Source organism: Anopheles gambiae, chromosome 3 (assembly GCF_943734735.2).
Source record: "Anopheles gambiae chromosome 3, idAnoGambNW_F1_1, whole genome shotgun sequence".
Taxonomy (NCBI): Eukaryota; Metazoa; Arthropoda; class Insecta; order Diptera; family Culicidae; genus Anopheles; species Anopheles gambiae.
Genome location: NC_064602.1, coordinates 89,840,808 through 89,864,542, shown reverse-complemented (window position 1 = coordinate 89,864,542; position 23,735 = coordinate 89,840,808). Strand labels below are relative to the sequence as shown.

General features: G+C 45.9%; 3 protein-coding genes across 7 annotated transcripts in view; 2 read left to right on the top strand and 1 right to left on the bottom strand.

Annotated features, from left to right (window-relative positions):
* The window catches only part of LOC133393011 (uncharacterized), a 29,583-nt gene extending 17,039 nt beyond the window's left edge, over positions 1-12,544 (bottom strand). Inside the window, exon 1 of the mRNA XM_061655844.1 lies at positions 12,481-12,544. The gene's annotated coding sequence lies outside the window, so the exon portion shown is untranslated. The remainder of the gene's footprint in view (positions 1-12,480) is intronic.
* LOC1280916 (unconventional myosin IC) overlaps positions 1-20,959 on the top strand; it is a 28,713-nt gene extending 7,754 nt beyond the window's left edge. For 2 of the 5 annotated variants that reach the window (XM_061655840.1, XM_061655841.1), the window contains exons 3-10: positions 15,049-15,208; positions 15,651-15,766; positions 15,938-16,400; positions 16,865-17,071; positions 17,143-18,879; positions 18,970-19,280; positions 19,374-19,473; positions 19,559-20,959. In XM_061655840.1, coding sequence (XP_061511824.1) covers positions 15,083-15,208; positions 15,651-15,766; positions 15,938-16,400; positions 16,865-17,071; positions 17,143-18,879; positions 18,970-19,280; positions 19,374-19,473; positions 19,559-19,573 — 3,075 coding nt within the window. In that variant the 5' untranslated portion in view covers positions 15,049-15,082 and the 3' untranslated portion in view covers positions 19,574-20,959. Of the gene's footprint in view, positions 1-9,024; positions 9,244-13,783; positions 14,011-15,048; positions 15,209-15,650; positions 15,767-15,937; positions 16,401-16,864; positions 17,072-17,142; positions 18,880-18,969; positions 19,281-19,373; positions 19,474-19,558 lie in introns of those variants that run through there. The other 3 variants (XR_009765956.1, XM_552525.4, XM_061655838.1) reach the window with 3 other exon arrangements.
* Positions 20,960-22,135: 1,176 nt separating this feature from the next.
* LOC1280917 (uncharacterized) overlaps positions 22,136-23,735 on the top strand; it is a 32,867-nt gene continuing 31,267 nt past the window's right edge. Inside the window, exons 1-2 of the mRNA XM_061655834.1 lie at positions 22,136-22,278; positions 22,400-22,816. The gene's annotated coding sequence lies outside the window, so the exon portion shown is untranslated. The remainder of the gene's footprint in view (positions 22,279-22,399; positions 22,817-23,735) is intronic.

The window sequence follows — 23,735 nt, the reverse complement described above, 5'->3', positions numbered from 1 at the left end:
GTTTTTTTTACTGCAGCGCACAGTTTGCCAGATTTGCGTAACGGTTTGGGTTTTTTTGGGGTTAATAATGGAACGATGGCTATTACTAAACCTTTAGTTTGGCGGGGTTAACATTCGGCCGGGGAAGCTCGTAATTGCATGGCAATTGCAATGGCCACAGTTTCGGTCGTCTTCAAAGTGTGAGATCTCAATCACAAACTAAACGCTTTTTTGTGTTATTTTGCTAACATAAAGGCACAGAAATGATGGCCAAAAGGCACCGACTGAAGTCTGCGAAGTAATGCACCAACGCTTCGCTTAAATCAATATTTTGCTCAAACATACACACACACACTCATCGCCTGTGACTTCTTCCAAGCTGATGCTTTGCGCAAACTTTCTGTTTGCTAATCCTTCTCTGGGCCCCGACTTCTCTGCTCCAGTTTTTACCAAACCAGACGAGTGCACTTGAGAGCAAAACAACAACAACAAAAAAACCCTCCATTGTCGAATTGACAATGTTGAATTTAAAATCTGTGTGACCCTCGGTGGTCAGATCGGCCAAAGACGGCCGCGCCTGCCCGGTCACTTTCACCCGATTTCATCGCGGGCGCACTTAAAATTCCGCGTCAACGTCAACTTTTCAGATGACAGAGTACTCTTTCGCACCAGACTGCACACGCGCATGGCGTCTGCGTCATGGTGTCAGATCAGGCCCGTACCTTAAAGAGGACCAACAAAAAGAAAAGAAATAAAACAACGGCATGGTGGAACCACGGATCTGGAGAAAAATGAAAATGCCCTCCATGTCGTCGTTCCAGTTTGTGCAGAAAATTCGTTGCCCGAAAGCATCTGTATGCAGCACGAGCAACAAGCACGTTTTTAGTGTGGCTTTCACTTACCTCGACGTTGACTTTCTTCGCCACACTCATTAGAATAATCCATCGGCAGGATCCTTCTCAAGTACTTTGTGTAGCTTTTTCTCTTCTTGTCAGCAGCTTGTTTGATAAACAAACAGCGTACTATGCGCGGATGTGCGGACTATAAACCGAGAAGCCTATATTGAAACTGACCCCTCCGAACGTAAAGGGCGTACGTGGAACGACTAAGTAACAAGGGAGTGGTCTGCTTGTTGCTTCCCCGAGTGACCTCGTTCTGTCGAGTGAAGAGCCCCAACAGAGAGAGAGGGTCTTTTTCTGTTTTTGCAATGATACGTTGATTTTGCATCACGGTCGTCGTGTTGCAATCTTGCAGATCGCCGATACATCGATCGATAAGCAACTAGACGTAACTAATTGCCCATCAGTTTTGTTCCGTGATCGTGTTGATGGCGTGGTGGCTTTACTCTCTGAAGTGTTTGATTGATTCACGATCACTAAAGCTCGACATCTCTGCACAGACGGAGACAGTGAGACGTTACTCTGCAGCCATTAGCTCCGTCGATGCACACGTCCCTCACTCGAAACTCGTTAACTCAATCATTGTGCGCTGCTTATGGACGCGCACGCATAGAGTGATCTGGGGCGGGGGGGCATCGTCAAAACAATAAACACTCACAACAAAAGCGATCAAAAGCGATCTTTCAACAGGCCTTCTTCCCCTGCCCAGCTATGATAAATTATTCCTCTCCAGTACGCTATGTGCACAGTGTGTCAGTAGCCCGCACGCGCGCTATCCTGCTGATCAGCCCCGGTCGCCATCTTATTTACATTCACAGCAGCACACTGAAAGCCCCCACAGCTTGTGATGCTCGCCCGGTGTTTTGTTCGACACCTTTCTGTAACAATAAATCATCAACACACACAATCTCTTCTCTGTCTCCACCATTGTTTGGACAACTGCAATGGATCGCGTCTGCGTCTCTCGGTACAGCAAACATCGATCGGACCTGATCGTGTTGACCCAAATACAGTCGAAGGGTTCCGAATGGGAAGAGATGGCCCACAGCAACGCAACCCTGCTACGTGCTAACAACAACATTGTCACATGCATTTTGTTGATCTTCCCAATGATTCATTTTCGGTTAAAGCCTGATGAGCAAACTATTATTGCTACTACCGCTGCTGCTGCTGCTCTGTAGGCTGTTTGGCTCGGTTGAGCTTAACTCCGTTTTGTAAATTATGCATCAGCAAACGGGTCGCTAACGACACACCACTGGCTTCATGAGTCACTAAACGGAGACGATGGTATCGATACATCATGCGTCCGTTAATCTCCTAAACCTGTTTTCAGGCTGTCGCTGTGTTGCCCGATCTTCAGCCCGATCCAGCTTCACGGGATCATTTGTTGGTAAAAGCAATCAATCCACAGTGCCGCAGAAACAAGGCATCTGTTAGATTTTTCGAAACATGTCAGTTGATGTCACTTAACATTGTGAGTCATCAAAATTCATCATGCCAAACACCGGACTGGCAGATGCCTTCTTCCTGCTTCTCCGGGATGAGTGTGTAGATTAGTTTGCAATATTAATCGCTGTGTATTAGTGAAGCTTCTGGAAGTCATCTGCTGTACAGCAGGCGTCCAATTTCGTGACAGTCGTGTTTCGCGTCGTACAAGTCGGGAGGACGGCGTACCAGGTCACAAAAGCGATACATTGTAGTTCACGCTTCCCGAACAAGCATCGGCAGCAGCGTGTACCCGCTGGCAGTTAGTGCTCGTAAGGTCAGCCAGAGAAACTCCAGACAAAAAGTAAAGTAAACAAAAATCAGATAAACATGAAAACATTGTCATTAGTTCACGCCCGTAGACATGGTGAACGTGACGATGGACGTGTCTCTCCGCTATTCCCCATGGTAGACACAAAAACAAAAAGCACGACAAATCAGTTCGTGTGTGTGTTACTGGATCATGCCAGTTGCTTCACCGTCATAATTTATACCGCGAGGTTCGAATAGTGAGACACCTTGAACGAAGCACGAGCCTCCAGACATACTTCATAAATATAGAGCAGTGGTGCTTTGCCATTTTCTTTGTGCCTTTTGGAGTGCATCTCATCCGTGTTGTATGATGATATCTTGGGTTTGCTAGTACACCTTCCGCAACCTGGATGGAAATGGAGGCAAATTGGATCGCAAAACATGGGTAGTGTGTGTCGTTTTGCCTGGAGGAATAGATACTTAAGCGCCGCCGCTGTTCACCACCACTAAAGCATGTGTTCTTTTCTGCTGAAAAACGAGTATTCAGTGGCTCCATCGTGCGCGAGGCGTCAAATTACCCTCAGGCTGTTTCTTTCCAGAAGTTGCTGAACTTGAACTGCTTCCCGAAACTTGTGGGCTTGTAAAAGGAAGTAAGGTGATCCCAAACGGAAATGACAACAGACAAAAGCGCTTTCCAGCAGTTCCAGCGAATACGCTCGTTCCGGAACAAAGCTCCAGAATGCTCTTACTCCAGCCTATGAAGTACGATCTGTGAAGTACTCGCTTATCGTGGCGTAAGTGATCTTTAACTTCTGCTCCGTTTGCCGGGGTGTAGGCACACGCAGATTGTAAGTCATCTTCATTTCCCTGTGCGCGTGATGTTTGCATCTCTCTGTCAAACACTGGGATTGGGTGCACTTACATCGTTAAGTGTGTATAATTTATCGCCAGCACACATGTGAAGTAAGCTTCCAAACGATTATTTTATTCCATAATCGGTTTGGAAAAGGTAAGCCATTTATCCATTATATGCAAATGTGCACACCGAGCACACGATGTGGGAGGTTTCCATAAGGGGGTTTGTTTTGGTTGGGCCTTACCATACTCAGAACAGATTAGGGCCGATCGAGGGGTTGATCTTCGTCTTGAATTATGATCTAATCCCTACCTCAAAATGGAGGGTACGACGCAAACGCATCTGAAGCAGAAAGTTTGAGCTGTTGTGTGGTGCCCCGTTTTTGAGTGCAAGGGACTATGACATTTATATGGAACCTTGGTAAGAATAATTGGTTGCACATTTCGCTTTGCTGCGAGGGTTAATAATACAACGGGCAGTGGTTGCCTCCTCCTATCTTTGGTTACGTGCTTTCCACCCCGTTTGCCGCTTTAGCTATTACCGCGCTTCGTACTTAATACACCGTTGCAAAACTAAATTAGGGCAGCAGGGCTATGAGAGCTTTGAAACTGAACCTAATGTCCTAATGTCCACGTGCGCGCTGCGATACACATCAGAATTACGTCAGCCAGCTCGCAAGAAGGGAAGGAGCGGCTGTAGTTGAGTCATTTGCGATGGTCCTCTTTTTTTTTGGGCCATTTGCACGCATCCGTCGTCTTCGTCGTCGCCGCCGCCGCCGCCATCGTTTCCACCGTAAGAAATCTCAAAACGGGCCGGACGAAATCGGTTTTTTGGTTGGGCAAGCATTAAAACAACATCCCTCCGTCGCCCGGCTCTCTGTGTTTTGTCTCGCCAGCGTTTGTTCCAGCGCTAGCAAAAGGGTGAAGAAACTAAACGTTTTGCGCTGCTGGGTTGGTTTTGCTAAATAATGATGCAGCTAAAATGCGACGTGGCGTGACATTTGAAGCAACTACTACTGTTCGTAATGGTGGAAGATTAGGTGTATTTTTTCGCAGAATGTGTTAGCCACGAGTTGCGCTGTGTGTTGCTTCGTTGCGGTGTTTAAAATATTAACCCTAAACTGAACGATTGAGTGATCTTTTTTCTTCTGAAACCTCAACATCACGCAACATGATCAACCATGACAGGGGAGAAGTGTGCTGCGCCTAATGAATTGCTGGTTAAATAGCTTTAAATTAACACCTGTCCGGTTCGATTTATCCTCACGCTTTCGCTGCAAATACCGGTAACCTACCTCAAGCGAGAAGAGCACACAGTCCATTGGGCAATGAAGATTGCATTTATCATTCCGATGGCGGGCGAACTTAACCTGTCAGCCATAAAAACCATCTCAATTTCAGCCCGATATTCCGGTATGTGGCGGTTAAGTGTGTTTCCGCTTGAAGGGTTCAAGTGAAGTCGAAGAATTCTCTTCGACACTCGACGTCGTCGTCGTCGTCGTCGTCCGGGAACTGACCTGTGTCAGTACGATCGTGGTCCGTTCTTGAAAACCCCCTTGCGTTGATTTATCGCATCCCGGTCCTGCAATTAGTCGGGTTCCGTTGTGCCGTGCTCTGAATGTTTGAGCTTGCTGTTGTGATTGCTCGTACCAATGACCGTCCAACGACGGTTCGAAGGTCTCTCCTCGAGATCAGCGTCGGTGCTGTTTTGGTGCCGATCTTTCGCCGGCGAGGTTCTATTTTTGACAGGCCCTGGAAAGATGTCCAGTCCTCTCGGTTGGGTTTTATTGCAGTGACAGAAATACGCTGAGAGATTTGCAACCTTCAGCACAACCCGATCGCTTCGATCGAGTTGAAGGCAAACACCGAATGAGGGGATGAAGATCATTTGATTCCGTAAAATAGTATCACTACATCTTGCCGAACCGACATTGACGAGCGATGGCCGCATCATGGTTTGGAGTGGTGGAGAGTCTCGACCCATCGCTTGACAGCTACCGCGTTCTCGCGTTGTTGGGAAATAATTTTAGAGCTGTCCGCAAATGGACCGCACCGCGACACAGCCAGCACGTGCACGAGAGAGTCACAGCAGGGTTTTTACGCAAAGTAGTAGCAACTTCTAGCCAAACCGCCACCAACGCACGCGTGTGTCTTGCAGTGAAGGAAGTATTTTTAGAAAGCGCATCCATTCGGGGAGAACGTTTTGGCTCGTGCGTTGGGGTTTGGCTTGCGTTTGTGCTTGTGCGTGTGGGATGCAAACAAGAGGGAGGAGTGTCATTGGATCCCGGCAGGCCCTCCAGATTCTTCTCGAGTTTTTGGAACCGGAAAAGACGGGAAGAATACGCGCTATAACTCATCTCGTCTATCTTTGAAGCTGCAGAGAAGGTAAAAGGGTGATGACACTTGATGGCAACGAAAGAGGAAGCTGTCATCCGTTTTGTCAGTAGAGTCGGAGTAGCTCCTGGGAACTTGGCAACCAGAGTGAGTGACTATCAACTCGGTAGAATTGCTCAATTTGATACACAGGGTAGCCCTTTTATTTCTTCCGGGTCCGCTACTCTTCTTCATCAAAGATTCACCCCTCATTAGGGACCCTGGCTGCTGGGTTGCTTTCATTAAGGTTAAATACCCGGTGCGCTTTAACGTGATTCCCTCATGCGCCTGATACGCCCTGGTTTGCTGGCTGGCGGTCAGCTTCTGGGAACGTTTCAGTTTATAGGTTAATGGTTAGATAGTTTTCGGCACACTCATTAATACACACTTGCACTCGATGTGTAGACAGTTCCCTAACAGAACAGATCCCACCAGTTTGTGTAGCAGCCGTTCACGTTGATGCCTCTCAAAGTGCATTGTTTTCACTATAAAAAAAGTAGCTGCGATTGTGTCAACGCTTTCCTCTCCTTACGCCGCTACTAATACCTTACGTTTTCACTAATTAAAACGTTAAATTTCCTGCCACCAAAAAGGGAGAGAGATGGGTTTTTGAAAAATGGCTGTGTGTGTATTTGTTTGTTTGGTAATTGGTGCGTTATTTTTTGTGTGAGTCGTGTCCTACCTTTTTTTTTGTTGGCGGCGTTCAACGATCGTCCATTGGCTGTCAAAACGTGTTTACAAAAATATCGACACGTCCCATTTCCTACTGGGGCTATCTTTGTAGAAGCGCGCACGCACATTGCCTGTGGAACGCTGTTGATGGACGTTTCGTTGCTTGGTTTTTTTTATCTGTTCAAAAAGGTAAGCGTTAAACAAATATCTATTTTTTACAACAACCCCAACGAAAAATCGGTGTCATAGCCTAGGGTCATACATTTTTTGTCTTGAGTGTATTTGACATTAGGAAAATATACGATCAACAATTGATCGCTTAGGTCAGTGAATGGAAATATTTTATGTTGTGATTCCCAGTTCAAGTCTATTGCTTATTAAGAAGATGTTATTTAGTGAGTTTTTTTTTCAAAATCAAGATTTATTTGTTGTCACATAGGTTTAATTCAATTTTCTTTATAAAAAAATATCTATTATTAATGGATTATTCTTAAAAGTCAATGAATTGTTTTGTTTTGGGGCGTCTAGGGGCGACAAAAATGGGGGGCGACAAAAATGAACTAATATATTGAATCAATCAAATGGAACACTTCTTAAAGATGGTTTTAATTGAAGATGGCCTTCAGTTTCAACATACGATTGCTCAACCATAAACATTGTTGTTTGGCCCTTTAATATCACTTCCGTGTGAATGTATGTTTTGATACTTCTAAAAAAGGTCGGAAAAAAATGCGGAAAGAGATATTGAGTTTTGTAAATAAACATTTCGCTTCAATGGCCAATTACCCGTTTAAAAAAATATTACACAGAATAAAATCCCTGTTAACTTAAAAATGAAATTAAAATGAAAAGGTTGCTAACCACTGGCTTTAGCGACAAACTGGATCATTTTATATGTTTGAAACTCTCAAATGGTTAGTTTTTTTTTAATACAAAATTAACCTTGTAATACTTTACACACTAACATCAATCAATATAAGATACGCGATCAACAAGCGATCATCCAATCACCAATGCTACACTACCCCGTTAACTTCCTCGTCCGCAAAATGACTTTGTTTCGCTTCCCAACCAATGCAAAACATGCCATAAATTTAACGCCATAAAAATTGAAAATCAAAATAAACAAATCGCAATCGGAAGCAGGAGTGGTGAAGTTTGCAAACATGTGGACACGATCGTCCGATCGCATTTGAATCGAGAATGGGATGAATTTTAATTTCCATCTCCCCACGGCTCATCGAAAATGTGGCGGACACCGAGCGCGTGTATTTGTTTATTTCCTTTCGCCTGTCTGCGCGTCTGGAAAAACGGACAAAACCTGCCAACCATCTGTACGCCGTGTGTGGCGTGGACATAAGCGAGGGGGGAAATAAACTTAATTTAGCACGCACAGTACGCGCGCACGAACACGCAACACACCACCATCGGCGGGTTGTTTCAGTTTCATTTCCTCACTCAAACACAAACACACACGCACGGCCCTCGTTTAATTACGGTTGATACTTGCGCTTTTCCGTCCATCCGTCCGGTATCATGCGTACTGTGAATTTTCACGTCATAGAGGAAAGAGAAAATAACGCACGAAATTGTCGACATATTTGGAGATCTTTACCGGGTCTCGAGCGAAGGGTGTTCCGGAACGTGGGCGCGGGCAGCTGGCAAGCTGTGTGCGATAACATGTTTGCATTCCTGACAGACATATGACTCGATGGAAGGTGACCTCGAGCACTCCAGGTTCCTTGCCAGGGAAGCGGAACGGGAGGCATATGTGAGTTTTATGACAATTTCCTAAGGCACACAACAGACTGGCATCAAAATAGTTCCCCTGGAGTTTGTTTTGAGGAACGCTTTTATGGCGGTGTACTAGCATTGTGCGGAACAATAATAAGATAGCTTCCAGCAGGTTGGGCAGATATCGCACCGCTGATAGCTACTTTATGACATTCAACATCAGCACCAACAGCCGGGACAAGCCACGCTGGAATGTTATGTTGACATGGAAAATACACACATAAAAAGCTGTAGCTGGCACAACAAAACAATAGGCCGGAAGCTTTTTCCCCCCTGATGTTGAAACGCAGAGACTTCAGCCTATCTTTATCATCGATCAGAGGATGTGATCGATTTCAAAACTGCATTCGATGCAACCGACACTGTGTTCTCTCTAGTGCACAGCATCTCCAATCGAAGACGACGACGTGGAACGTTACCCGTTCGCTTCAAGACAACACCCTCTTGAGTTGAGTGTGTTTACCTACACACGCATGCATTACTGCAGAGCTAGAAGAAGCTCCACACCACCAAGAGCCTCAACACTTTTGGGACACACGGGAGGTCTCCGATAACCGAAATCAACCTGCGTCCTCCGAAACTAAATAAACGAACGGGTTTGGTCGTTGGTCGGTCCCGCTTCTTCGCGATAAAGTGCTCGACACACTGATAAGATTGCAGGTCGGTGATTGCCGGCTGGTGGGGGCGCTTTTCCTGTTGAAACAGAAGATAGTCGAATCAATCGATAAGTGGCAGGCGAAACCATCGGTTCAGTTATTGTTGCTCTGCATTCTTTGTTGGTACTCCAATTAGACTTTTGACGGGGCATGAATGCTGCTGCTGGTGTAGTGTGAGAAGAGTGATTTTATCGTTAAAAAGGAAACGGAGATACATCGTCCAGGCAATATCCTTGCAGAACAGATTTGATTCTGTGTTGGTGTTTGTGAGTGTTAAGGTGAGTTGTGATGTGTGACTGTGATGTTATGAGAAAAACAAAAGAACAAATATTCCTTGAAAGTGCATTCTTCATAAGACCTTGCAATGACACATTCTACAAACAGACTGTAACGTTTGGAGCGTCAAACGTCACGTAAAGTTGCGTCAAACCTCCCTGAAAAACTGCCTTAGACAACTGTTGGGAACCAAACCATACAAAAAAACTCACACAGAACTCCCATCCAAAAGATGACGCATCAAATATTGAACCGTCACACCGCGGAAGGACACTCTCCTTCTAAGGATAGTTGTCAGCAACCTTACTGCAAAAGTGGATGACTAACAATCGAACTGGTTGATGACTTTACGGTGCAAAAACAGCAAAAAGGGGTGTGTGTGTGTGTGTGTGGTTAGACTTTGAATGAACTGGAAGCAGGAAAGGTGTGAACGATGACTTCCAAGCTCCAATATATGTATATGCATATTAATATTGGAATTGGTCATTCGTAACGACTTGATGTGATGAGTCACTTGATAGTGAGCGAATCCTGCCATGCAGCGCCTCGGTGTGTGTGGTGCAGGTGGTGGTGGTGAAAAGTAATACCCTTAAAACTGCCATCTATCTTCCCCATCTGACATCACTGACATCATCCAGCCAGTGGCAAGGTCCAGTCGTTGAAGTTGGCAAGGTGTAACTCCCGGTAGTTTCCGTGTCAAAAGAATCCCTCTGTGGAGCGTGGCTAAGACCTGTTAGATTAACATTAACCAGTGAAGGGGATGGGGTGGGATTTATTAACACCCACTCGCCCTCTGTATCCGCACTGGTACATGCGTCACAACACACACACGCACACACTGTGGTAACCTTGTATGCACCGATTATGAAAGTACTTGCTCGCGTGTGCTGACTTTTTTCTCGCGATTTGTTTAACGATAGTCCCATTGAAATAACCTCAAAAGGTGGCGGCGGAGGGGATATTTGAAACAGAAAGCACACATACACAAACACCCGCCTAATACAATGCGCTCCTCGATTGCAGTTATCGCGAAAAACCCCGTTGTTGCTACTATCGGCTTTCGCGCTGATAATTATCTCAACCGTTTCGATGAAGTGTGTATGGCATGGCGTATATGTGCATATTCGCCGCATCGAGCGTGCGATAGGGCTGCGGCCACTTCTTGAACGACGCAAGACTCTCCCGCTACTACGTTCGGTTTCACTAATCCTAATGATTGATTTTGGCCGCACATTTTGAAACGCCAGACTGCACAAACCTTCTGCCTTTAATGTGTGTCCGTCTCCTCCGATCGTGTGTTGTTTTTTTTTGGCGGGGAGTGTTAATGTGTGTTTAGCAGGCTATCATTACAAGCGACATACAAGAGGGACGTTGTCTCTTATCTTGCGGAGTGGAGAGTTAGATTAACGATGTTAAACAACCCGATACATCTGTGGTTTTGGACAGAAGACACGGGTAGCTAGGCCAATTAAATGCGGATTGGGTGAAAATTGCTGTTTTTTTTTGGAATATTAATGCCCCTCCGATTGTCATCTTCCGAATTGGAGTTGGTGCTGATATATGGGAATTTCTCCAATTGAAGATCTTCGGGGTTGTTTTGGGAAAATGTTTTTAATTTATACATTTCGCGAAACACGCGCACACAAAAAAGCGTATAATATGCTCCAAGCTATAGCTTTTTTGTCCCTGGCACCGTGGCAATTATTTTTGTTTTGCGACCAATATCACACCATTACATTCCTTCCTATTTATTATTACACTTTCGTTTGAAGGGAATTGTAAAACTGCTGCTGGTCACAGTCACGGTGAGGAGCAACGGACCTCTCAAGGTCCGTCCGCAACCTCAGATGGTTCTGGTGGATGCTTCACTTCAAAGCCTGATTGCCTTCGTCGGAGGTTTATACGATCGTGGACGACCGGTGCAGTGTGTGTGTGTGTGTCATCACCATCGTCTTTCGAACTCCTTAACCTTCTCCCTCTGCCCCATCCACAAGGGTTCAATAATACTTTTCCTGTCGGGGCAAACGATGCGATCGTAAAACAATTATTTATGACCATAAAACCCCCGTGCGCACGCTCCGTTCGCGTACGCCTTCGGGTGTACATGCGTGATACATATGATGTTGCCTCGGTGGAGTACAGTACCCAATCAAAACAGCTGGAATTGGAGGCAATCTTGATATCTAATGACAAACTAAATGTATGAAGTATGATGAGACAGTAAAACTTTGAACGGTCTGCAATTGGCGGAGGACAAACAGCCCAGACAAGTGTTGGATGGTGCCTCCTACCCCGGACAAGAGTCCATCCTCTTCCTAATTGACAAAAAAAAAAGTCAACGTGACAATCGTGTCACGTTGCCTTCTTATCGGTGCGTGTAAATCACGACAAACGAAGGAAGGAAGTGATCTAATTTCTGCGACGATCTAACTTCCACTTGGGAAATGGTACGCCACTCCGTACAGGATAAGAGTTATTGGGTGCAGTGTTCAGTCCCTTGTCAACTCTCACTCTTCTCGCTGTCAGCTGCTAATTCCATTGCTGGTCGATTAACTCTAAAGGGTGTAATTTGTATCTACCTTTCCCTGGCCAAGGGACGCGTTTCATTGCCCACGAAAGGGAAATGCACCGGGTGGGTCAGCGCTTATCTCTTCCCAACCAAGCAAGTGTGCATCACTACTCCGATCATAAAACCATCACGACGGGGGAGATTTTGTCGAACCGTTTTTCTTTAACGCTGTTGTTTACGGTCTCCCCCTCGTCTTCTTCACCGCGTGAGGAGGGTGAGAAATGATTCAATAGCACCAACAACAAACCACCTCCCGGAACTATTAGATGCGCCTCGTTTGTCGAACACCACACGAGCGGCTCGAGCTGTTAAATAAAATGCATTTTACGCATCGCGAAATCACGCGATGAGATGACGATGGTGCAGCTGCAGGTGGATGATGCAGCGCTGCCCCAGTATAGAGTGAGCGTGTGGGTAATTATGGGAAAAAACGGGCGCCCTCTTATCATGCAAGCGCTTTGCTTGTTGGAGTTTGTGTAGGGGTACTGTTTTTATCTCAAATTTGTTGGTGTTAGTTTATGATCAATCATTACGGGTTAACACCTTCAGTAGGTAAGCGTTTTGGGGTACGTCCTGGTAATTGAGATCATTTGGAATCGGTATAAAGATTCTGATGATCTTCTGATCTTCTGATGTGTGTCCCTTTTTTACTTTCTATCGTATAACTTACCAATTAGGATGCCCTCGTTAACTACAATCCTATCGTGTGCAATAAGGTTTCAACATCTCTGTGTCATTTCCTTTCCGAAACAAAACAAAAAAGTCAGGGTTGAGCAACCCATGGTAGACGAAGTTTTTTTTTAATTATGTCAAACATTAAATCGATGGTTCTTACACGGAATGCAAATCTTTAGATATTTGAATGCTTGGACGTATTATGAAACTGTGACTTACTTCCTTGAAAAATGGTTGAAACGTAAAATATTACAGTCTCTATCTCTCTTGTTGGCTTGCGAGAGCACGATAGAGCACGTCGATGTGACTTGGTCCGGTCGACAACAGTTCTCCAGGATGCTCGGTGCCTGGCTACCTGCCTCCCAAGACACCCGATCTGCGACAGGTCTTTCGCTTCACCTGATCCAGGCATCGAGTTCGCTGTGCTCCCCTGCGATATATAAAATATTACAGTCTATATTGTGTTCTAATGCCTTCAATTGGCTAGTTTAGTTTCGTTACATAAATTATAGTTGAATAATTTTTACCATTTTAGTACCGGTATGTTAGAGCTAGAACATATTAATTTATCGAAAACATATCAATAAGACACATGCAATGAAAATAGTATTTTATTTATTTTAGTTCACTTATTCATCGAACAATTTAGTATTTTTTTTTAAATGTTATTATTGAAATGTATTTATGGGATTATATTGTTTTGCTTATGATGTTAAACTGGACGAGAACCGGTGTTTTCAACATGGTATGGTCGTTGACAAAACCACGACAAACACGACAACTCGTACGACGTAACAACATGCCCGTCATAGGTTCAAGTCCAGAATAGACCATGCCCCCATACGTAGGACTGACTATCCTGCTATGGTAACAATAAATCACTGAAAGCCAATCTCACTTCACTAGTGGGTACAGGTCGGTGGGCCGACAACGGTTGTTGTGTCAAAGAAGAAGAAGATGTTGAACTGGAAAAAACACCTTGTAAAAGTTAACTATCTTTCTTCATGAAATAGCTGGAGGAAAAATGGAGTTTAGTAAAAGAAAACAGTAAAAAAAAACAAACAAATGTATTTTAGCTGAAAAACGTGAAATTCGACTTACGCGGATCTTCGAGATACGTGGATAGGTTGCTCAACCCTGTATTGAACCTTCCATGTTTACGATTTGCCGTTCGCATAGTAAATAGTAAACAGCGCACTGATACACTTTACCACAGCAGCACTAAATGCATTGCTGTCTCACTTCTTCTTTTGGTTGTGATCTTTTTTCACACACATTAAAGATTCACAAATTGACTTGCTCATCCACACAGCCGATCGGTAGCCGATCTGACTGGACGTTGCTCGTCTAACGTGTGCTTGTGCTGTAAAAAAACCTTGTTCGGTGAACGATGCTACTGTGAGGATAATTTTCGTATTAAATCAAATCAGCGTGTAGTGGCAAATGCCGTGCTGTGATCATAAATTTATTCATCCTCAACGGGGGCCACACGGTGATCAATCAAAAAGCAGTGCAGAGAAATGGAGTAAGATGATCTGTGCACTTTACCTCTCTAACTTACAGTGTCTGCGTAACAGCCATAATAGCGTGCGTTTTGTTTGGGTATGAAAAATGACTGTGACCAGGTGTAATTACACCAACGGGGATATTGCAGCTAGGTGTGTCTCTTTTAAAAGGGATTACGTCTATTAAGCTCGTGATTACGGCTGTGGATTCACACAAAAACGGAAAACGTCAAAAAGCTGAATAATTATGCACTGGACCTAACGTGACTACAATAAAAACCCCGTCTGGTGGAATGTCTGGTTAAGATTTATTGCCCATACAAGTGTGGTTGTGGGACAAACCCAACCGCGGGTCATACCATCACCATAATAGTGTATAATTATGCTGAACTACACCCCGGAGAGATTATTTACAACATCGTCCATTAGAATTATTAAACCTTTTTGGACAATGACTGCTCGTTGGCGAAAGGAAAGTAGTAATAAGGTAATGCTAGTAGGTCCCATTAAAAAATTGCATGAAATTGTTAACAAAAAAAACTGTTGGAAGGTTGTCCTAGTTTGGACCTACATTGCCTATTTTGAAATAGATGGCAATGCTTTCAACTAGAGCAAAGCAACGTCTCCGTTGCGATATCTATAGCAAATAATCAAACGTCTTCAAGTGCTTTTTCAACACCTTCAACAAGCGCGCTGATAAGAGCTGCGCGTGATCAGGTTTGACAAACACCACCGAAGTGGCGGACTTCACACACTTGTGAAATGAGCAATTGAGAAGCTTGGACTGATAAAGACTGACCGCCGCTGGGTGACAATCAAAAAGTCAATTTGGTGACATAATCGGTCCAGGATCGGCGCTGACTATGGCATCGATTGGAAGTGCGAGGAATGTCAGATCACGCTTCCAAAGTCTTATATTGGTTTATTAGTGGTAATCGAGATCCGAGTGATTGTTTCCATATCAAAGCTAAAACCCCCTTTTAGATATGATAAGGCTTTCAAAGTAAGGAGTGTCCCACTCACTGATTGGCTTTGTTTTATTTTTCGTTTCATTCTAGAACACTAAACTGCGGACGGTGGAAAGCAACCGAAATGGAGCGCGGACTACACGATCGCGATCGGGTAGGCCTGCAGGATCAGGTGCTACTGGAGGACTATCAAAGCGAGGACGCGTTCATCGATAACCTGCGCAAGCGCTTCCAGGAGAATCTTATCTATGTGAGTGTTTTAAGGCCACAAGAATGCTTTCTCCCCTGTGATAATCCGAGTTCGGGACGGGTGACACCATCATAAATCATACGCTCGCTGCCGTCTCGGAGCTCGTCCACTGGTATCGATTTCCTTCCGGACGTTACGTTGGACTGTATGCATCGAACTGACCTGGATGGAGCGGGGGGAGTATGAACGACAAGCGAATTATGATCGAAACATGATACTTTAATCCTTTAGCTACTGTGTACGGTCGGCGATTGGGGTTGCAAACCTGGAAATTGGGAAATGGTACGACGACCCTCCGACATTAGCGTTCAGTCCGGCCAAAAAGCCAACCGATCAAATTACTTTACAATACATTGTTTGAAGGGTTGCCTCTGACTGTCTGTCCCATATGTCTCGTATCTCGTATCACTGCTAATGCGTCTTTTTTTTCGCTTTTCTACAGACCTACATTGGCCATGTCCTGATCTCGGTAAACCCGTACAAGGAGCTCCCAATCTACACCGAGAGTGACGTCAAAGAGTACCGGAAGCGACACTTTTTCGAGGCCCCGCCACATGTGTAAGTGTCAACGAACCCAAAAAAAAACCCATATTCTCTAGCGCTCTCTCCCCGCGAGACGGCATGGCGTCGGGCGCGTTCCTTCCCTTGAAGGTTATTTAACTGCAAAAATAAACTCACAAGCGGTGCCGCGATCTCTTCTTATTCTTTCGTACTTCTACTTCCTACCAGCTTTGCGCTAAGTGACAATGCGTACCGCTCGTTGACGGAGGAGAACCGCGGCCAGTGTATTTTAATCTCGGGCGAAAGTGGTTCGGGCAAGACGGAAGCGTCGAAGAAGGTGCTACAGTTTATAGCGGCGGCCACCGGCCACACGCAAAATGTGGAGGGCGTGAAGGATAAGCTGCTGCAGAGCAACCCGGTGCTGGAGGCGTTCGGGAATGCAAAGACGAACCGGAATGACAACTCGTCCCGATTTGGGAAGTACATGGATGTGCAGTTCGATTTTGCCGGCGTCCCGGAGGGCGGCAACATTCTGAACTATTTGCTGGAGAAATCGCGCGTCATCCATCAGAGCGGTGGGGAGAGAAACTTTCACATCTTCTACCAGCTGCTGGCCGGTGCGGATGACAATCTGTTGCGGGAGCTGCACCTGAAGAGGAATCTGGATACGTTCTACTATCTGAGTGATGGGGTAAGGACTAGGGATGGGTAGCTCTGATTCAGATTCATGAATTGGAATGAATTTTTGAACTGATTGAGTGAATCTGAACCTCGAAGTTTGAGATTACTGAATCTCCGAAGATTTACGAATTTTTGAATTCGAAGAACATTTATAAATCTCTGAGGATGATTCTCTGAAGGTTCATTAATATATGGCGAATCATGAATCTCTTGAATAGTTATGAATTACTGGAGATCATTGGATCTTTTGAGGTTCATGAATGTTTGGAGATTCACCAATCTTCAGAGATTTATGAATCATTTATCTTCAGAGATTTATTCATGGAGATTCATGAATATTTAGAGAATCAATTCAAGAGTCTAATAATACGAATGAATCGCATCGAAAGATTCATGAAGTGCAGTACTAAGTAAAGACTTAGATTTGAAATGACCAAGACCTGCTTTTTTAATAATTTCGTAACCTTCCAACAGGCTAATGGAAATGTCCCGAACATCCGCGACGCGGACAACTTCCGCATGGTCCAGAAAGCGATGACGGTTATTGAAATTCCGGATCAGGAGCAACGGCAGATTCTGGATATTGTGGCCGCCGTCCTTCATATGGGCAACGTTGGCTTCACGGAGGAGGAAGGCAAGGCGAAAATCCTGAAGCCGGAATCGGTCACAGCGATTGCAAAGGTATGACCCCTTCTTCGAAGATGTCTAGCCACATATCTCTTAGGTACTAATTTCCAACGTTTTGGTTTTAGCTTTTGGGATGCAACGAAGAGCAACTAACGAGCGCCTTCACGCACCGTACGATCGAGGCACGGGGCGAGATAGTGACGAGCCCGCTGAACCGCGACCTTGCCATCTACGCGCGCGACGCACTGGCGAAGGCGGTGTACGATCGGCTCTTCACCTGGCTGGTGTCACGCATCAACACCTCGCTGCACGCGGCCGACCTGCCGAAGAAGAACAGCGTGATGGGCATACTGGACATTTACGGCTTTGAGATATTCAAGAAGAACAGCTTCGAACAGTTCTGCATCAACTTCTGCAACGAGAAGCTGCAGCAGCTGTTCATCGAGCTGACGCTGAAGCAGGAGCAGGAGGAGTACCTGCGCGAGGGCATCGAGTGGGTGCCGGTGGAGTACTTCGACAACAAGGTGATCTGCAACCTGATCGAGGAAAAGCACAAGGGCATCGTGGCGCTGATGGACGAGGAGTGTCTGCGGCCGGGCGATCCGACCGATCTGAGCTTCCTGGCGAAGATGAACGACAACCTGGGTTCGCATCCGCACTACATCTGTCACAGCCGCGCCTCGACGACGGTGCAGAAGACGATGGGCCGGGACGAGTTCCGGCTGGTGCACTATGCCGGCGACGTGACGTACAGTGTGCACGGCTTTCTGGACAAGAACAACGATCTGCTGTTCCGCGACCTGAAGGAAACGATGGCGGAGTGCAGCAACGGCATCATACGCAGCTGCTTCCCGGCGGCCGACATCGGCAGCAAGCGGCGCCCGGAGACGGCCGTGACGCAGTTCAAGAACTCGCTCAACAACCTGATGGACATACTGATGTGCAAGGAGCCGTCCTACATCCGGTGCATCAAGCCGAACGATCTGCAAACGCACGGCCAGTTCGATGTGGAGCTGGTGCGGCACCAGGTGAAGTATCTGGGGCTGATGGAGAATCTGCGCGTGCGGCGGGCCGGGTTCGCGTACCGCCGCACGTACGAGCTGTTCCTGCAGCGGTACAAGTGCCTGAGCCGGCAGACGTGGCCCCACTATCACGGCCCGGCCCAGGACGGCGTGCAGATACTGGCGAACGAGCTGGGCTACGGCAAGGACGACTATCGCATGGGCAAGACGAAGATTTTCATCCGCTTCCCGAAGACGCTGTTCGACACGGAGGATGCGTTCCAGGCGCGCAAACACTATCTGGCCTCGATCATACAGGCCCGCTGGAAGGGACGCCGGCAGCGCAAGGCGTACCTCGAGATTCGGCGCAAGATTATCGTGGGGCAGACGTACATCCGGCGCTATCTGGCAGTGCAGACGCTGAAGCGGCGACGCGACGCGGCGGCCAAGATACGGTTCTTCATCAAGGGCTTCATCACGCGGCACGACGAACCGAACGAGTGCAACCGGTCGTTCATCCAGCTGACCAAGCGCCACTGGCTGCTGAAGCTGGCGAAAAGCTTGCCGACCTCGTTCATGAACCACACCTGGATAGCCGCACCGAAGCACTGCCAGGACGCATCGATACTGTTGCGCCAGATGCACAAGCTGCACCTTGCCCGGTGCTACCGGGTGGCGCTGAACGCGGAAAGGAAGCGCCAGCTCGACCTGAAGGTCCTGTCCGAGGCGGTGTTCAAGAACAGCAAGCGCAACTACCCGGAAAGCGTCGGGCCGTGGTTTGTGGACGATCGCATCGCGAAGCAGCACGCGACCCAAATCTCCAACTTTACCGTCACGCAGATGAACGGTGAAAAGCTGCATGTGAGTTGTGTTTGCTGCCACCTAAAATGGGAACGTTCATTTATTAAAATTTAAAATTCGCTTTTCCTTTGCCCCCAACCGCTTTGGCAGTACTCCACCCCGGTCGTGAAGTACGATCGGCGCGGCTACAAACCACGGGAACGGTTCTTCCTGCTGTCCAACAAGGCGGTCTATCTGCTGGACGGGAAAACGTACAAGCAGAAGCATCGGCTCCCGCTGGACAAGGTGGACTTTTGCATCACGAACGAGCGGGACGGCATCATGCTGATACGCATCCCGCTCGAGCTGAAGAAGGACAAGGGCGACCTGATACTGGACGTGCCGGACATCATCGAGTGCTGCATCTGGATCCTGGACGCGACCAAGAACCGCAGCATCATTAACATCGTCGATACGGGCTCGTACGTGTGAACTCTCTGCCCTTCTGTCAATCAGGCGCAGCATTTGTTCGCGCTAATATTAATGTGAATTTCCCCTTTTTTTTTGTTTCGCAGACTGTCCCACAACCTAGTCAGAGGCAAGACTGGCGTCATCGAAATACAGACCGGCCCGCAGCCGAGCATTACGAGGGCAAAGAGTGGCAATTTGTTGGTTGTAAGTATGCGCTTCAGCGTGCTTCTTGTCCCTGTCACACACACACACACACACTTACATTGTATCGCTTCATTCTATTTTGCAGATTGCTGGCCAATAATCGGGTGGGGAAATGGCAAGCTAACAGTTATTTAGATACGCCGTGCGCGCGTGCAAATCGCGTGCAAATGTGACAAACGCGCGCTACAAAACGGGAACAAAGTACATGGGGGAACGGGGGGCGTACAAAACGGGAACGCTCATATACATGTATGGGATGAGGGAGCAAGTACGCCTCCTGGATCTGGACCGACAGCGGAGAACTAAACCCGGGACAAAATGAGGAAAAAAGAAGGCAAAGCGTGATGTGATTATTTTGCCGTTTTTCTTTCACAACCCATTGCGAGTAAAATGAAGCAAAAATCGTTGTTTTTTCGCGGCAAAAAAGGGATCAAATATTGTTTAAAAAAAAGAGTATCGAACTTTAAAAAAAGGGGTCGGTTTATCAGCGGCCCACCAAAATCATACACGCGCGCACCGCGGCCACTGTGCTGCGCTGGTGTCGGAAAATTCGCAACAAAAAAATAAAGGGGAAAGAGTGCAGAAAGAGGTGTGAAAATAGGGATTTTTTTTGCAAGGGTTTATATATTTTAAAATTTAGAAAGCAAAAAAGAAAAAAAAACAGAACGCGGTCGTCGCCTTCGCGGAAAGCAGAGTGTGTGGCATGTGTGACACATTTCGCAAACAACGGACGTGTGTAGGCTGGTTTGAAAAAGGGGAAAAAGCACGAGAAAAATGCAAAGCATACCATTCAACAGCGCGCGTGTTTTGTTGTCCATGTAAAATAGAAAAGTGCCATTAGAATTAGGAGTTGCGTTCGCGTACCGGCAAAGAAGGGAGAGAAGTATTCAAGGGCGCAGAATGATAAGATAGCAACAGGAAAGGAAAGGAATTGTTCGAGTAGTGGACGGTTTTGTTTGTAACCATTTAACCATTTTTACTTAAAGAACGAAAAAACAAAGGAATAGTAAATGAAGCGGATGGCAAATGATTCCTATATTGCATTAGAGAGACAGAGAGAGAAATAGTAAGAAAAGCGAGGAAAGAAACTGATGCACACAACACTTCTTAGTGGCCTTGAAGCAATGTGGCTTACGGTGAAATCCGATAAAATCGAACGAGAAATGTAGAATGATAGCGTTAAACAACATTATTAGTACTTAAATTTGCGGACCATTTGGCAGCTGCGAGCTGCGAGCGAGAAAAGCGTGTGCTGGAAGGAGTAGGAGGAGCAGTCTTTCTTTGTTTGTCCGGGTTGTTATCCACGTGTTATGAAGAATTTAGTTGTTTCTCTTATTTTTTATACCTCCTATACACATAGCCTTCACAGTAGTCTAACCGGGCGCGTACGAAGCGAACAAAATCTGCTGAAAATTTCCATGTATTTTCCCTGTTTTTTTTTATTATTTTTATTACACTTTTTAAATTAAACAAAAAACATACATCACTTTTGTTTGCTTTTCCTTTTTCGCCTTCCGTGGCCTTATCCGAACGTTAGAAAGGAATTTCGCTTTAAATTCGTGATCGTACGAAAAAGAAAGAGGGGGAAACGCGGCGAGTTTCTCGATGCGCTAATGTTAATGCAATGTTGTATGTAAAGTAAGGGAGTTAGACTCTCCTTCTCGCTCTGTGTTCGCGTCGCGTGCCCGCGTGCTTTATCCCTTCCTTCGGAAGGGTATTTATCTTACCGTAAAGGAAGTTCCTACCACACCCGTGCGTCCCGTGGATAAGGTGTTGCCTTACCTAAACTGCCTTGCCAGTGCGCCTCCCGACAAGGATGCTGTGCCGCAAGTGCATCAGCGCGGCGCCGGGGCATCGCGTGCTGTAGAGGGGAAAAGATTGTTACCCCTCGCAATCCCTCAATGTGTGAGGGGTTATCAGCGATTCTCTCCGTGTTTTTTTTTTTTTCAACGACGAGAGCACGAGCCAATAGAGTTTTTTTTCGCCCTTTTCGTTCCATTCCTTTTTTTTACGACCTCGGACGGACTAATAATGATGCCTCACGCGCTTTGCCGTGCTTTGGGAGGAAAAACCAATATTTCCTATCAATAAATTTTCTTTTTACGCGTATACGGGGCTTCGTCCCCCTGGCTACCTTTTCCGTTTTTGTTTTTTTTTGTCTGTTAATCGCGAGATGCCAGTCCCCAAATGGGAAACACACCAAGCGGCACAGCATATGCGGAAGGAAATGCTTGTCACCTCAGTAGGCTGCAACCCAGGGCCGAACGCATTAGCAGCAGCAGCAGCAGTAGGCGCTGGATGCGTTATGAACCATAACAACCATTAATTATAGCGTGTGTGTTTGTACGGCGGGGATGGGCTGTCCTTCCAGTTTTCGGGTTTTATTCCACCATCCCTTCACGATAAAGCAACTTCCCTTCCGCGTTTTATTCATTTGTGCTCAAAACGCGCGGACCGTTTTTTGAAGGACATTGGGATTGTTCACACAAAGACCAACGCTTTTTTTTAATAATTTCCATCCAGCAGCAGTACAAATTAGCCACTGGAAAAAAAGCTGTGCCCATGTGTGTGTGTGTGCTCGTGTGGTAATGTAATATTTCTCGTACGTGTGCAAAACAGCATTCCGTGTCCTGTTCTTTAACCAACACCAACCGAAGCCGGCCTTTCAAGGGCTCGGAATCGGTTATTGTTTCACAATTGTTTTCGTTTTCGGTTTTTCCCTACGAAGTAACAAACCAGTTCCAGTGTTTCACCCTGCAACACGGCGTGCACGATCCCAGCGTTTTTGGCCAGCGCAGCGTTAAGGTATGCGTTCAGGTTTTGCTTACAGTCTTCCGAGGGCGAGTCCTTCGGGGCAGCGCATCCGCTTTGTCATCAAGCGTTTTTTTCCTTCTTCTTCCTTTCTTTTTTTCGTCAATAAACAAAGCAAACGAAGGGAAAGGATATTCCAAGGCACTATAGGCAGCAACAGCAGCAACAGCAACAATCAGCAGAACCTAACACGGAACGGAAACATGATGGATGATGGATACAGTTGATGAACCTGGGAAGACAAAGTACATACGTGTGTGCGTGTGTGTGTGTGTGGGGAAGAAAAAGACACGAAAGTGTCTGGACAGACCCGAGCAAAAAGGACATATTCTTGAATGGAGAAGTGCACCGGGTTGTACGGGGGTTGTAAAAAAGCTGACAGAATGATCATTTTCGGTTTTCGGGTTCGGTGAAGCTTCACCCTCTCCCGGGAGCGATAAAACCCCGGGAGGCCCCGAGAAGAAGAAAGAAGAAGGTGTGAACGAAAGAGGAAAGCAGCAACCAAACACACACACAAGCACACATACCAAAGGTAAGCGACTTAATGTTTCATTATGGCCCTGTTTCCCATTGGTTTTAGTGTGGCCGCTTTCTTAAGCATTAATTATTATGGAAGAAAAATCTGTGGAATCCGGTCCTACTGCTGGCTTCCTTCCCATTCCTAGTCGTGTGAAATGATGGCTGTACGTTCGTGTGTGTGTGTGATTGTGCCAACAACGATCCTAGAGCCTTCTAGGCTCAAAAGCTGTTTCAATATTTACAGTGCATCCTTCCTTTTGGGAGTGATTTTTATCTCGCTTGCACAAAACGTATCACATTACGCGCAGTCCGCGCATATCTTGCGCAAAGCGCATTTGGGTTGGCGGCCGCGATTGCGTATTGGATGTTTTTCTTTCTGTACACAACATTTTTAAAACTTTTTTTTCATTATCATTACCGAAGAAAGATAAATGGATTCGATGCAAGGCATGAGTCGTTATCGTGTTGTTTGCAATCTCGAGAGAACGCCGTAGAATAAAAATGTTCTGTAACGTTGCTGCGCTAATGATAGAACGTGTTTTCCCCACGTACAGTATGGATTGTAGTTTTGTGTTTTACTGCAATAAAAAAAAGCACAAGGGGATGTAGCATGAAAATACTTAACACATTTGGGTAAAATTAATGATTCGACAGAGCGCTTAACATCATCCATCATTTTGCTCATTCATTCCATTTTGTTAGAGGCTCGATTGGTTGATTTTAAGGTTTCAATTATCATGTTTTGGTAAAGTTTTATCAAAGCATAATTGTCTTCAGCACAACCGTTTGTTTAGTCAAATAGTTAATATTTTTCATCTGATTTTGTTTTCATTTTGGATGAAATATTTGTTGGTTTTAAAATCTAAAACGTTTTTACAGTTGATGTGCAACTATTACTTTACTTACAGAACCCAATAAGAAATCAAAATAAA